The 13,764-nt window shown below is 33.2% G+C and overlaps 2 protein-coding genes across 2 annotated transcripts; both read left to right on the plus strand.

Annotated features, from left to right (window-relative positions):
* The first annotated feature begins 1,342 nt into the window (after positions 1 to 1,342).
* On the plus strand, positions 1,343 to 6,715 carry LOC132068127 (dnaJ protein homolog). Its single transcript, XM_059461614.1, has 7 exons — positions 1,343 to 1,500; positions 2,865 to 3,044; positions 4,399 to 4,570; positions 4,662 to 4,803; positions 5,378 to 5,654; positions 5,782 to 5,980; positions 6,160 to 6,715. Exons 2-7 carry the CDS (start codon positions 2,895 to 2,897, stop codon positions 6,480 to 6,482), a joined length of 1,263 nt encoding a protein of 420 aa, XP_059317597.1. The 5' UTR covers positions 1,343 to 1,500; positions 2,865 to 2,894; the 3' UTR covers positions 6,483 to 6,715.
* A 1,449-nt stretch (positions 6,716 to 8,164) lies between these two features.
* Positions 8,165 to 13,337, plus strand: LOC132066849 (CASP-like protein PIMP1). The gene is made up of 3 exons (XM_059460048.1): positions 8,165 to 8,393; positions 9,431 to 9,560; positions 13,032 to 13,337. The coding sequence occupies exons 1-3, from the start codon at positions 8,173 to 8,175 to the stop codon at positions 13,236 to 13,238; spliced, it is 558 nt and encodes a 185-aa protein (XP_059316031.1). The 5' UTR covers positions 8,165 to 8,172; the 3' UTR covers positions 13,239 to 13,337.
* Positions 13,338 to 13,764: the final 427 nt, after the last annotated feature.

Consider the following 13,764-nt stretch of genomic DNA (forward strand, 5'->3'; position numbering starts at 1 on the left):
GTTGCTAAGTAATTGTTGCAGACTTGCAGCTATAAATACAGCCATTTTCGTGACTGCAATAAATTTTATCTCCTCATTTTGAAACTGGTAGGTATTATACCTCACAAAAATCAGTTGACATGTTTACATACATTTCCTGTGTCCCTTTTGGGACAACTTTCCATCCATTTTTAACGTCGATTAAAGCATTGGTAGATTTTAAAAAAAATAACTAATAGCTTCCTGATTTTCTAAAGCAATACTTTTCTGAACCAAATTTTATTCTGTTGAAATGACATTTAAAATGGATGAAAGGCAACAGAATTTAGTCAAGCACAATTTTTTTTTTAAAAAAAGGATGCACTTAGATTGAAAATATTCAAGGTATCAAAGTAAGAATAAATGAAAATAGTGTGCAATATATTTAAGATAATGTTGAAGTGATAATACCTTTTTTGTTAACTAGAGGTTTTAGATTGATGCCGAGGAATCCTCTTTGATTGGGAATATTTACTTTTTAAAATGAGATTTTTCGGCCTGAATTTAGATTAATTAGCTTGAAATAAAATACAAACACTACAATAAAAAATTAGAGCATAACTTACAAGTTCGGTAGAATTCAATAATTTTTGCTCATACTATTTGCTGTTAATGTTCCAAAAGTAGCATATAAGCCGCATTTATTTGCACTTAATGGATGTCATAATCTGAATGATTCAGGTCTTAATATTAATAAGAGACATTTCATATGAATAATTTTTACCACATGCTCCACCCTAGTCCCACCACCCACACCCAACACTACCCCTACTCACCACCACCACTAACATCACACCCACCCACCACACACCGCCCAACCCCCACCCTACCCTTCACCACCCACCTACTTAACCCCAACCACCCCTCACCACTATCCACCCCCAGACCCACCACACCACCACCACCCACCACACCTACCAACCACCCTCCTCCCCCTCCAACCACTACGCACCTACCCACCATCCCTACAAAGCATCTCAACCATTACTAACGAACATTAATGTTTCATCTTTTTATCAAATAATATTTTTATTTTATTAAATTTATATTTATTTTCTAATATTTAATTATTTTTTATTTTAATTATATATTTATTATAGTTAAATAAATTCAATCATACACATTTAAATATTAAAAAAATAAACAATATTAATCATTCAGTGTGAAATAACGTCTTAATCATTCAAACGTGAAAACAAATGAGGCCTCCCTGTGCCTGATAGTATAACAGAGGCAACATCAAAGGGGCAAATATGACTTTTTGCCAATTAAAAATAAAAAAAAGAGTGTGCAAGACCAAGACGAAGACCAAAGTAACCTTTATTCTAGAGAGTTCTATTATTCCACCAACAAATCCTGGCCGTTCAATTCTCTACCCACAAATAAAACCACAGATCTTATACACAAAGCAAACCCTCTCTCTTTTCCTCCATACTCAAAAACAACGCCAACAATCTCTTCTTCTCGCCTCGCTTTTCATCTGTACGTATATATCGATCGATCTTCATTTAACTCATTATTACAATTTAATGCTTTTAATATGTTACGATTGTTAATTAAGACGATCTAAGGTGTTAAGTAAAGTGTTTGATATGTTGTAATTTTTGTGTTGTTAGTTTTGTAGTTGATTTTGTTGCTTTTTTTAGTTAAATTTTTGACTTATTAAGCGATCGAAGATGTTTATGATTTTGACATGTTTTTAGCTTACCGATTGTTAACTTTGTAGCTCATTTGATGTTTTTTAGTTCAATTTATAAACTAATTAAACGATCGAAGAAAAAAATGAAGAAAAGTGCTTGATATGTTCATTAAAAAACTGATATTTTATAATTTTATGCTTTTGATATGTTTTAATTCTTACGATTGTTAATTTTCTAGCTGATTTTTTTTTAAGTTCAATTTTTTGACTAATTAAGACGATCTAAGATGTTAATAACAAGAGTGTTTGATATGTTGTAATTTTCGTATTGTTAAAATTGTAGCTGATTTTGTTGCTTTTTTTAGTTCAGTTTTTGATTAATTAAGCGATCGAAGATGTTTATGATTTTATGATTTTGACATGTTTTTAGCTTTCCGATTGTTAATTTTGTAGCTAACTTGCTGTTTTTTAGTTCAATTTATGAACTAATTAAGCGATCGAAGATGTTTTTGATGTCACTGAAGAAAAGTGCTTGATATGTTTATTAATAAACTGATATTTTATAATTTTATGCTTTTGATATATTTTAATTCTTACGATTGTTAATTTTCTAGCTGATTTTTCTGTTTTTTTTTTAAGTTCAATTTTTTTGACTAATTAAGACGATCTAAGATGTTAAGAAGAGTGTTTGATATGTTTTAATTTTCGTATTTTCAATTTATAGTTGATTTTGTTGCTTTTTTAGTTCAATTTTTTTTTTTTTTTTATGATTTTATGATTTTGACATGTTTTTAGCTTTCCGATTGTTAATTTTGTAGCTAATTTGCTGTTTTTAAGTTCAATTTTTGACTAATTAAGCGATCGAAGATGTTTTTGAAAAAAAATGAAGAAAAGTGCTTGATATGTTCATTAAAAAAACTGATATTTATAATTTTATGCTTTTGATATGTTTTTAATTATCCGATTGTTAATTTTGTAGCTTACTTTGTTGTTTTTTAGCTCTATTTTTGACTGCTTAAGATGATCTATGATGTTAAGAAGAGTGTTTGATATTATGTAAATTTCCTATTGTTAATTTTGTAGCTGATTTGCTGTTGTTTTTTTAGTTTGTTTTTAACTAATTAAGCGATCGATGATGTTAGTGCTTGATATGTTGTAGATTTCCTGTTGTTAGTTTTGTAGCTGATTTTGTTGTTTTTTTTTTCAGTTCAATTTTGATTAAATCAGGCGATCGAAGATGTTTGGGAGGGCACCGAAGAAGAGTGACAACACGAAGTACTATGAGATCTTAGGTGTTCCTAAGACTGCTGCACCGGAAGATCTTAAGAAAGCTTACCGTAAAGCTGCTATTAAGAATCATCCTGATAAGGGAGGTGACCCTGAAAAGGTACAGTTTTTTTTTTTAAAAAAAAACTGTTTTTAACAGAGCTGATCCAGCATATAAGCAGTGGTTGTACATGCATTAAATCTCTTGAACTCAAAAAATGAAATATGTATACATATGTGTGTCTGTGTGTATGTTGAGAACTGCAGTAATCATGTTAAAATACTGGGTTTGCTTCAGTTTCTCAGTTGCATAATTAATTGCATGGAGCTTATGCGGTTTATCTGTATAGATTGTCTCATCATTGTTTGTACAAATGGAGGTGATCCTTAAAAGGTACTGCTACTTTTGCTGTTATTAATGGAACTGGTCCAGCATATAAGAAGTGGGTGCACGGGAACTTAAATATCCTGAACTCAAAATTACAGAAAAACTTGAAATTGTATACATGTGTGTCTCTCTTTGTGTGTGCGCGTTAAGAAGTGTAGCCATTGTGTTTGAATACTAGGGTTACCTCAGCTGATCAAGCATATAAGCAGTGGGTGTACGTGCACTAATCAATATAACGCAGAATTACAGAAAAATTGAAATATGTAAACATGTGTGTGTGTGTGTTAAAAAGTGCAGCCATCTTGTTTAAATACTGGGTTTGCCTCAGCTGATCAAACATATAAGCAGTGGGTGTACGTGCACTAGATCTCTCGAACTCAAATTTACAGAAAAATTTGAAATAGTGTGTGTGTGTGCAGCCATCGTGTTTAAGTACATGCTTCTCATTGTGCAATTGCTTTTGTTGTTTATCTTTTAGACAAATGGGTATTTTGGATTTTTTGTAGCTTACTTCTAGATCCATCATTGTTTTATCTGTAGATTCTTGTTGAGCTTAGGAGAGCGATTCCTGGTGGTAAAATTGAAAGGAGAATTTAATTCTGTCACTGGCCATAAATTAAGGTGACCAGCTAGTTTGGGATATGTTAGCTGGATTGAACCTTAATATCGATTGGGCATGGTTGCTTGATAGTGGCCGTAAATTAAGCTGATCTCTTGGAGGAAATGGTAGATTTTTAGATCTAATTTTGCTGCTTAGCAGAAATAGGTGGCGTTGAATGTGTTGGTGTTAGGGTTCTTTGTTGTGTAGTTGAACCATTAACTTCCTCAGTTCAGCAGGAATTATGATGTTAAAGACACTGCAATTGTCTTTTATTGGGATTGCACAGATATTATATGATGTTCTGAATATACACCATGAGGTTTTCAACTCGGGGTTAATCTTCTAACTGCCCTGAAAATGCATTCTTAATGTCACATTATTTACTGTGGTGGTAGTATTGATTATTTTTCATAGTTGAGTGATAATGATGTCAATTACTGTGTAGTGTAGTCAATGAATTAGCTCCATTTTTCTGGTTTATTTCAGTTTAAAGAGCTTGCTCAAGCTTATGAGGTTTTGAGTGATCCCGAGAAGCGTGATATATATGATCAGTATGGTGAAGATGCTCTCAAGGAAGGAATGGGCGGTGGAGGTGGTGGACACGACCCATTTGACATTTTCTCGTCTTTCTTTGGTGGCGGTGGCAGTCCATTTGGTGGTATGTTTCTATGCCTGCTCGTTTGAAGTTGAACTTGTTGATTCCTTTTCATGTTGATTTCAGTATCCGATATCCTTTATCTGATATCCAGGTGGTGGAAGCAGCAGAGGAAGAAGACAAAGAAGAGGAGAGGATGTCGTCCACCCTCTCAAAGTTTCTCTGGAGGATCTGTACAATGGAACATCAAAGAAGCTGTCACTGTCTCGCAGTGTATTGTGCTCGAAATGCAAGGGGTGAGTTTAGGATGTTATTAGTTATGTTTCGGTAGGGGTATCAGATGGGCAGGTTGGGCAGGATTTTGGCGGGTCAAAATGGGTTGAGTTAATAATTGGGGGGTCAAAATGGGTTGAGTTAATAAATGGGTGGGTCATTAGTTACTTGGGCTGTAATAGGTTGGGCTAAAATGGGCAAAAAATGGGTAATAACCCAACCCTCCCAATTCTTACTAAATTTAATTTATTCTTTTGTTCTTTTATAATTTTTTAGGTTCCTATTTCCTTATTATGACTAAAAACTATAACATATCAAATAAAAAAAATGTCTTTTGAAAATATTTTGACAATGTCTCTATGGATCAACTTGGGCTACATATCAGCCCACTTTTTAGATGACCTGAAATGGGTTGGGTAAAATGGGCAGAAGTAATAAATGAGCGGGTCACTGACCCACTCAAACTTCAGCGGGTTGGATGGTTCATCTTTTAATGGCCTAATTTTGCCACCCCTACGTTTCAGCATCATTTTGTCCCATCTTTTTATCTTTTTATGAAGTTCTGCTGAGGTGTTGCTGCTACATCTTTATTACCAGGAAAGGGTCTAAATCAGGTGCTTCAATGAAATGTTCTGGCTGTCAAGGGTCTGGGATGAAAGTCACTATTAGACAACTTGGCCCATCCATGATCCAGCAGATGCAGCATCCTTGCAACGAGTGCAAGGGTACTGGTGAGACAATCAATGATAAAGATAGGTGTGGACAATGTAAAGGTGAGAAGGTTGTGCAGGAGAAGAAGGTGTTGGAAGTTCATGTGGAGAAGGGTATGCAGAATGGACAAAAGATAACATTTCCCGGCGAGGCTGATGAAGCAGTAAGACATGCAATTTAGCTTTTGAAGTAGTTTATGTCATAATGACCAATTGTATGTTAATTATTATCAACCAAAAAAGGGGGGGACCACTGATTCTTCCCATGGTTCATGTTTGCTTTTTTGGCAGCCTGATACAGTCACTGGGGACATAGTTTTCGTCTTGCAACAGAAGGAACATCCCAAGTTTAAGCGAAAGGGAGATGATATCTTTGTAGAGCACACCTTGAGCTTGACCGAGGCCCTATGTGGTTTCCAGTTCATCTTGACTCACCTAGACAATAGACAGCTGATCATTAAGTCCCAACCTGGAGAAGTCGTCAAGCCTGGTAAGTCGAAAGTACTTTAGTTGCTTTTACATTCTGATATATGCTGAGTACTTTGTGATATATTGTGGTCTCCCCCTGTACACCGTATGTTCTTTTTTATCTCTGAGGTATCTGTATGCTTTATATGAGAATCTCTGCTCGTAGATATCAATAGTGAACTTTGTTTTTGGCCTCTACAGATCAATTTAAGGCCATAAATGATGAAGGAATGCCAATGTACCAAAGGCCATTTATGAGAGGAAAACTATACATTCACTTTACTGTAGAATTCCCCGAGACATTATCCCCTGAACAGTGCAAGAACCTTGAAGCGGTGTTGCCACCAAAACCCAAAACACAAATGACTGATATGGAATTGGATGAGTGCGAGGAGACTACTTTGCATGATGTTAACATTGAAGAGGAGATGCGGAGGAAGCAGCAACAGGCCCAAGAGGCATATGACGAAGATGATGAAGACATGCATGGTGGTGCACAGAGAGTTCAATGTGCACAACAGTAATTTGGTAGCGTTTTTGGTAACCTGGTAAGTTGCATCAAGGAATTAACAGCACGATTCAACCCTTGATTTCAAGTATTTGTATGACAAGATAATGACATTGTTTGGAATATTGCTTCTGCAGTAAGATATATTATAGTTTACTGGCTTATGATTTGGAATTTTGGATTTGCTAACTGATACTACTGTTAAGCAAATTTTAATTTAATGTTCAACATTTGCGAAGATTATTGCAATGTGCTTTTCATCGAAGAACTGATGAGGAGTCTGGTGTATTTAAAAGTGGAAAGCGCAAAAACAAAAACAAAAAACAAAAAACATGGAAGACTACGGGATTTGAAGCAAATGTGAAGCGCATTGCATTTAAAGAAGCATATATTTTACGAGAAATCAAAAATATCAAACATCCATGAATTTACTACAAGAAAATTACTCTGTTAACTTTTACTCACTTTATTTGTTATCTATTTTAAAAATAGATATTCCATTTACGCATATTGAGAGAAAATTAATTTATTTTTTCTATTTTATTCATAATATTAATTACTCATTTAATTATTATTTTTTAAATCCATTAGGACTATACGTCTATTAATATGAGTATTGCAGTAATTATGCATTTTATTTATTATTTTTTCTTAAGGAGTCATTAAAGTTAATAGTGAATGAGTAAAAGTGAACGGAATGAGTAAATTGTAACAACTAATTCGACCATTCAATATATAATGACGACAATATTACTTCAACTCTTCATAGTTGAGAGGATCAATATTAATTCAGCTCTTCATAGTTGAGATCCAAAGAAGCTTTGGAGTGCACGCTCTAAAGCGCGTAGGTATATATTGGACTCAACAACATGTCCGGTATAATCCCACCAAGTGGGATGTGGGACACGCAAACTTACCCATATTTTGCAATGTTATGTTGAACACGCACATTTTTTGAATTTTCAACGATTGTAAATATCGGACTCAAGTAAATATATTTCGCAGTGCTATGTTCTACACATTGGTGTCTTGAATTTCCAATGAACTATCCTGGAGTCTACTCTAATTTGGTGTAAATGGCGGACTCTAGTGAATGTATTTTGCAATACTATGTTGTACACGCTGGTTTCTTGAATTTCTAACGAACTATTCTGGAATTAACTCTGCTGTGATATAAATGTCAGACTCAAGTAAATCTATTTCGCAATGCTATGTTGTACATATTGATTTCTTGAAAGTGTATTTCGTAATGCTATGTTGTACGCACTGATTTCTTGAATTTCCTTTGAACTCTCCTGGAATTAACTCAAGTAAATATATTTCCCAATGTCATGTTGTACATACTTATTCTTGAATTTCCAATAAATCATCCAGTTAATTCTGATGTTGACAAGGAAAACAATGCTGCCAGCTCTTCTTCTTTTTTTTTTTCCTTTCTTTTCTTATAAGGACTTATCTTTAATATGGATTAGGACATACCTAGAAAACAACTATGCAAACAAACACAAACCTCCAAGGAATTGGGTTACAACTTATAAAACCAAGAAATCATAGGCGTAATAAACAAGCAAAAAAGAGTCAGTAGTAACTTTGTAAGCAATACAAAAGGGGACTTAATGACTGTGAATTTTCAAGTTCTATTACTAGTAATAACTGAAGTACAAGATAACCATATGGATCAAAATCAAACACCATCAACAACAACAATGAACCAAAACCAAACATCATCAACTGCAGCAGTGTCACCTATGATGGTTGGCTTGAAACCACTGATGAAACCTCTAGCGATTAGAGTCATTACATTTATTTTCTTGTTTGTGTCATTGATTGTCATTGCCACTGATAGTTTTGATACATTTCTTTATAATGATACATTTCTTTATGATATTCCAGTCAAGGTTCAGTCCACTGACTTCTATGCTTACCGGTAAATTACCTTTTCCCTTACAAATATTAGCATTTTCTTTGGATTTAACTTATAGACAACGACAGTGTAAATAATTTTTACGGATTTGTTTGGTCTGCGTGGTAGTTATGCGGGGATTATAATGCATGCAAACATTGTTTATGAGACGAATAATAATGAAAGGTTGGTATATGATGATTAATAATAAAGAAATTGTTATGCGGTGAATCACAATGTAAGAATTAACTAATTTATGTAGGAATTACCTACTTTAACGGATTTTTTGTCTTTGCACCACCATAGTTAATTTTTTTGTCTTTAAATATTTTGATCTTATTAATTAATACATGTATTTTTATTTTTTGTTCTATCCCGCATAAGATATTGAATAGATTCTCACATTACTTAATGGAAGTATTATTTAATACCACTAACCAAACGCTGCATAAAACTAGGCAGAAATTAATTTTTCTTTTACGACCACCACAAAGTTGTGTAAGTTATGTTGAGATTATTTTTCAATCACTCTAACCAAACATAGTAGTATTATTTTATGCAGGATTTTATGTTAGGCATAAGTTTTTTCCAATTCCTCCAACCAAATTACTCCTAACTGTAATCTAACCTATGGTAAAAGCTGTCTTGCTTTATTTTTCAAAGTTACTGATTTTGCTTATTAAAGATAATTATCTATAGTTATCTCTTAAATGTCTGATAGTGTATAAATCTTTTATATAGTTAGTCAAACTTGTCTGTTTTATGGTGAATTACTCCTAGCTAACTGAAGTTGGAACACTAGATCAAAGGGTCGTTCATTAGCCTTATTATACCGTTTTTTGTTTCCTTCTAAAATCGCCTTATTTTTCAAAAAAGTACTTTTAGCTAAAAACAATTTGTGTTTGGTCAATTAATTTAAAAAGCACTTTTAGAATTAGTGTTTGGCCATAAGTGTATTTTTTCTCAAAAGTGCTTTTCAAATGCATTATAAGTAATTAATTGGAAATTTATCATTTCTAAATGAATGTGTTGATATGATTTTTTTCTTTTTTTGGATGCAGTTATATGATATCTGCAGATGTGATTGGAATGGCCTACATATTGCTAATAGTTTGGTTAACAATTTCCCATGTGAAATCTGGAAGTCCCATTGACAGTGGCCTTGCTTATTTTGAATTCTACAGTGATAAGGTACGTAAAAAAAAACTCATGATCGATATGCCATACGGTGAAAGAAATCGAGTATTAGGTTGGATTTAATAAAAGAGTTATATATTTATTTACTTTTACGTGAATATTAATTCACTACAACAAAATATACTTTAGCGGAATGAATTGAATAACTTAATCGCTAATTATATTCTATAATCAATTATTACCTGCATACCAAACTTTACCCTAACAATAAATGCCGCTTAAAGGCTTTTAGCACGGATCTAATTTAACCAATTCTTTGAATGTTTTTGTGGCAATAACTATCGCCGCTTAAAGAAAAATATCTTTGTTAAAAGCCTTTTGGTGTAGTTATGTTAGATGAGTTCTTTTTATTTAATTTACATCATAATTTTATCAGAAAAGGACCAAATATATCTGCACTATTGAAAAAGGGTCAAATATCTCCCTTCTTATGCTTATCATAAATCACAAATATCTTTTCCGTTAATAAAAAACATCGAATCCCACGTGGCGCTACATTTGAGGCATATCTGGCAGCAACACACATCACCTCCTAACCCATTTTACTCCTCCACTCTTCAATAAAATTTCCATCCCCTCCACCATATAATTACAGCTCTAGAAAACAAAGGACTTACTATTGAAATTAAGAAAAACGAAAGAGCTTCTTGAAGATTCGAGCAGTTCGCACACTCACAGATTTAATTCGACCCCGAATTGCACTACTGTACCTCTGTTCAAATTTTCGCTTTTGAAATCAATTCATTTAAAGTATATACTTCCACTATAATTCTTGTTAGTCAATACCTCAATCCGAGCATTTACAAATTGACATCCATTGCTAGGTTATTGAAACTTCTTCTTGATTTGCAGAAATTAGTGCAGTATGAAAAGGAAACGAAAATGAAATTCTTGCATTGGTACCTTTAAATTGGGTCCTTTTTTCTAGAATTTATAATTATAATAATAATTACCATGGTGATGGAGGGGGTGTAAATTTTAGTATGGAAAAGGAGAGGAGTAAAATGGGTTAGGAGGCTGATGAGGTAAGCGATACGTAAGATCCACCTCATCAAACGTCATGTCGCTATCGAATAGGATGTCGAGGTGACGATTTTTAACGATGAAGGGTATATTTGGTAAATAAGATATAAGATATTTGAGCAAAAGATAACGAAGGGTATATTTAATTTTTTCCAATAAATATATTTGGCCCTTTTCCGTAATTTTATACATGTGACAGTGATGTGACAGTCTACTTGTATTTTTTGAGGTCAAATTTATCATTTCTCGACTACTTTATAATCCATGAATCATGATATATTGGCATAGTTGACCTATTTTTCTGTTATAAAAAATCAGTTTTATGACTATAGTGCAATAAACTGAAAATTAGATGATATTCAATGAATTACCGCGGTATTTTTAACAAGAAAAGAGATTATGCTCTTGTGGAGTGTATAGCCCCTTGTTAAGAGCTAACTGGCATAAGGTTTGTACCACCAAAGAATGTGATGCGATGAATGGAATCTGCTACTTTTCCTTAATCGAAGTGTCGGGTTGAGCTCCGAGTATGGAAAGATCATTTAGGGAGCCTTTCCCGAAATAGGTCCTTTCGTACGCGAATTTAATATACGGGCTCAATCGGAGATCTGGGATGGAAAACCAAAAAAAAAAAAAATGACATAAGGCTGCATGCATGGACGGAATTAGGGGGCGCAATGAGGGTCATCCGAATCTTCTTTGCCCGAAATTACATTATATATATATAAAGTCAAGATTTGTTTTATGTATGAGAAAAGACATCATTTCACTCCCTGAAAATAGAAAACTCACTTTATATAAACTTAAGTTTTATTTATGTACCCCATTAACAACTTAAGTTTCAATTATTTTCCATCCCGAAAAAATAATATCACTCTCACGTGTAAGTGTGTATTACACTCGCGGACGTCATTCTTCATTTACCATGTCAAAAATTACCAACCCTTCATTTTTTGTTTTCCGTTTATTATTTTTTTCTCTTTTGTTCTTCTTTCTCCTCATCCTCACCACACTCGTTAACCACCACCGCATCACCGCCACCACCATATATATATCAACCCAACTAAAAACCCATCTTTGTCAAAGATTTTCTTTTATTAATCATATTTCCACGTTAATTAATTCCTAATCAATTATTAAAATTTTTAAATCAAAAAAAAAAAAATCATTATTATTACCAATCCAAATCGGACGAACTGTCCTTCGGAAAAAAAAATCATCACCATCATCTTTAACCCACACCTTAGTCCCACTAATACTCAAATTCGTCCAAATTAGTTGTTTTGATTGTTATTGTTGGTCATTATTATTATGATTATTAGCAACCCCATTTCTTTCATAACCATTATTCCATAACTTTATTTTTGAAAGAAAGCAAAAATCAAAATCAAGAAACCAAAAAATGGTGAAAATGAAAAGAAAAGAATGATGAGAATATAAAGAGAAAAGGAGGATTATCTCTGAAAAAACAAATTTATCAGGAATGAAACTACTGGTGAAGAAGAAGAAGTTGCTTCTTGTTGGAAGTAATTTCAAAAATTAATTTATCCTCTGTCAAGGGCGATTTCCTTTCTTGATCTTCAAAGAGTTTCTTAATTTGGTGATTTGAATGAGAAGTAGAAATGGAAATTGGAAGAAGATAGTACTGCTGGAAATTATTGTTGCTTCGGTGGTGGGAAGGTTGGCGGCAATGGATTTTTTAAATGTTGCATAGTGGTATGAAGGATTCGAGGCCACACCGATGATATATGGTGGTGAAGGAGGTGGTAGTGGGTAGACAAGCGGATATGGAGGAGGACACACAAACATGGGGACATTTGGACCATGCTAGCTCATGCAATTCACATCTTTATTTTTATTTATATATATATAGGTTAGAAATTTTGATTATTGTTTTCTTGTTGAAAAGCAATTGATGGTGGTGGTGGATACGATAGGGGTGAATAAATTGGAGGTGGCGGGCGCGGTGGGGAGCCGGGGGGGGGGGGGGGGTTTATGAAATAGGAGCGGGTGGGGAGGGGTGAATTTTTTTTTTATTTTATTTATATATATATATATATATATATATATATATATATATATATATATATATATATATATATATATATATATATATATATATATATATTCCACCTTGTGTTCTTTGCTCTCTTAATTTTTTGTTTTTTTTTTTTTTTGCCACGTAAAAATTGGGGGTGATTAATTAAGATGAAAGTTGTTAAGGGGGGTATATAAATACAACTTAAGTTTAGTTGATAAAGTGAGTTTTCGTGCCAAATTCAGGGGTGAAATGATGTCTTTTCTCTTTTATGTATATATAGTAGATATTAAATTCTCTTAGCTTCTTCGAGTGCTTACTTCTTACTTAGCTTCTTCGTGTGCTTACTTCTTAATAATTTAAATCTTCTAAATAAAAATTCTGACTCTGCCACTTACCTGCAGGTTATATTATTCCTACTATCTACTGGTGCTGCTGCTGGATTAGGAGTTACTGTGGAATCTAACAGAGTTAAGGGGGATGACATTACCCCTGACATGAAAAATTTTCTCAACATAGCAAATGCTTCTGCTAGCTTGCTTTTTCTTGGATCTATTTCCTCTTTTATATCCTCTATCATTTCCTCTCTCAATGTTCCAAAGAAATCTTAATATGATAATGTTGCTTGGATTCTCTAAAATGTCATTGCACTTGTCTCGGATTTTCTAAAGTTGCATAGCTTTTGAAGGATTCACTCCACACCCGATGATATATTTTTATAACACACAAATTGCAAACATTTGGACCATGCTAGCTAATGCAATTCACAATATGTTTTTGTTTTTCTTTTTTTCTTTTTTTTCTTATTTTTTTGAAATTTTGATTGTTTTCTTGTTGAAAAGCAATTGATGATAAGATATGAATAAATTGCTTCCCTGAGAATGGTGTGGCATGTTTATGAATTACTGACAGCGTGAATTTTTTATAGTATCATTGTAATTTTACTTGTTATAACAACTTATTACTTATTCTGAACCCACTTATTACACTGAATATGTTATTATATACGAGTTATTTGCTTTATTTTTCAGGTTATCAAATTAAAATTGTTACTTGATGTTATAGTCCTTCCCACCAACCTAAAAATAAGGATGATTTAATTAAAGAGAAATCTCAAACTAGGTGGAGAGATTTTGT

Source organism: Lycium ferocissimum, chromosome 8, assembly GCF_029784015.1.
Source record: "Lycium ferocissimum isolate CSIRO_LF1 chromosome 8, AGI_CSIRO_Lferr_CH_V1, whole genome shotgun sequence".
Lineage (NCBI taxonomy): Eukaryota > Viridiplantae > Streptophyta > Magnoliopsida > Solanales > Solanaceae > Lycium > Lycium ferocissimum.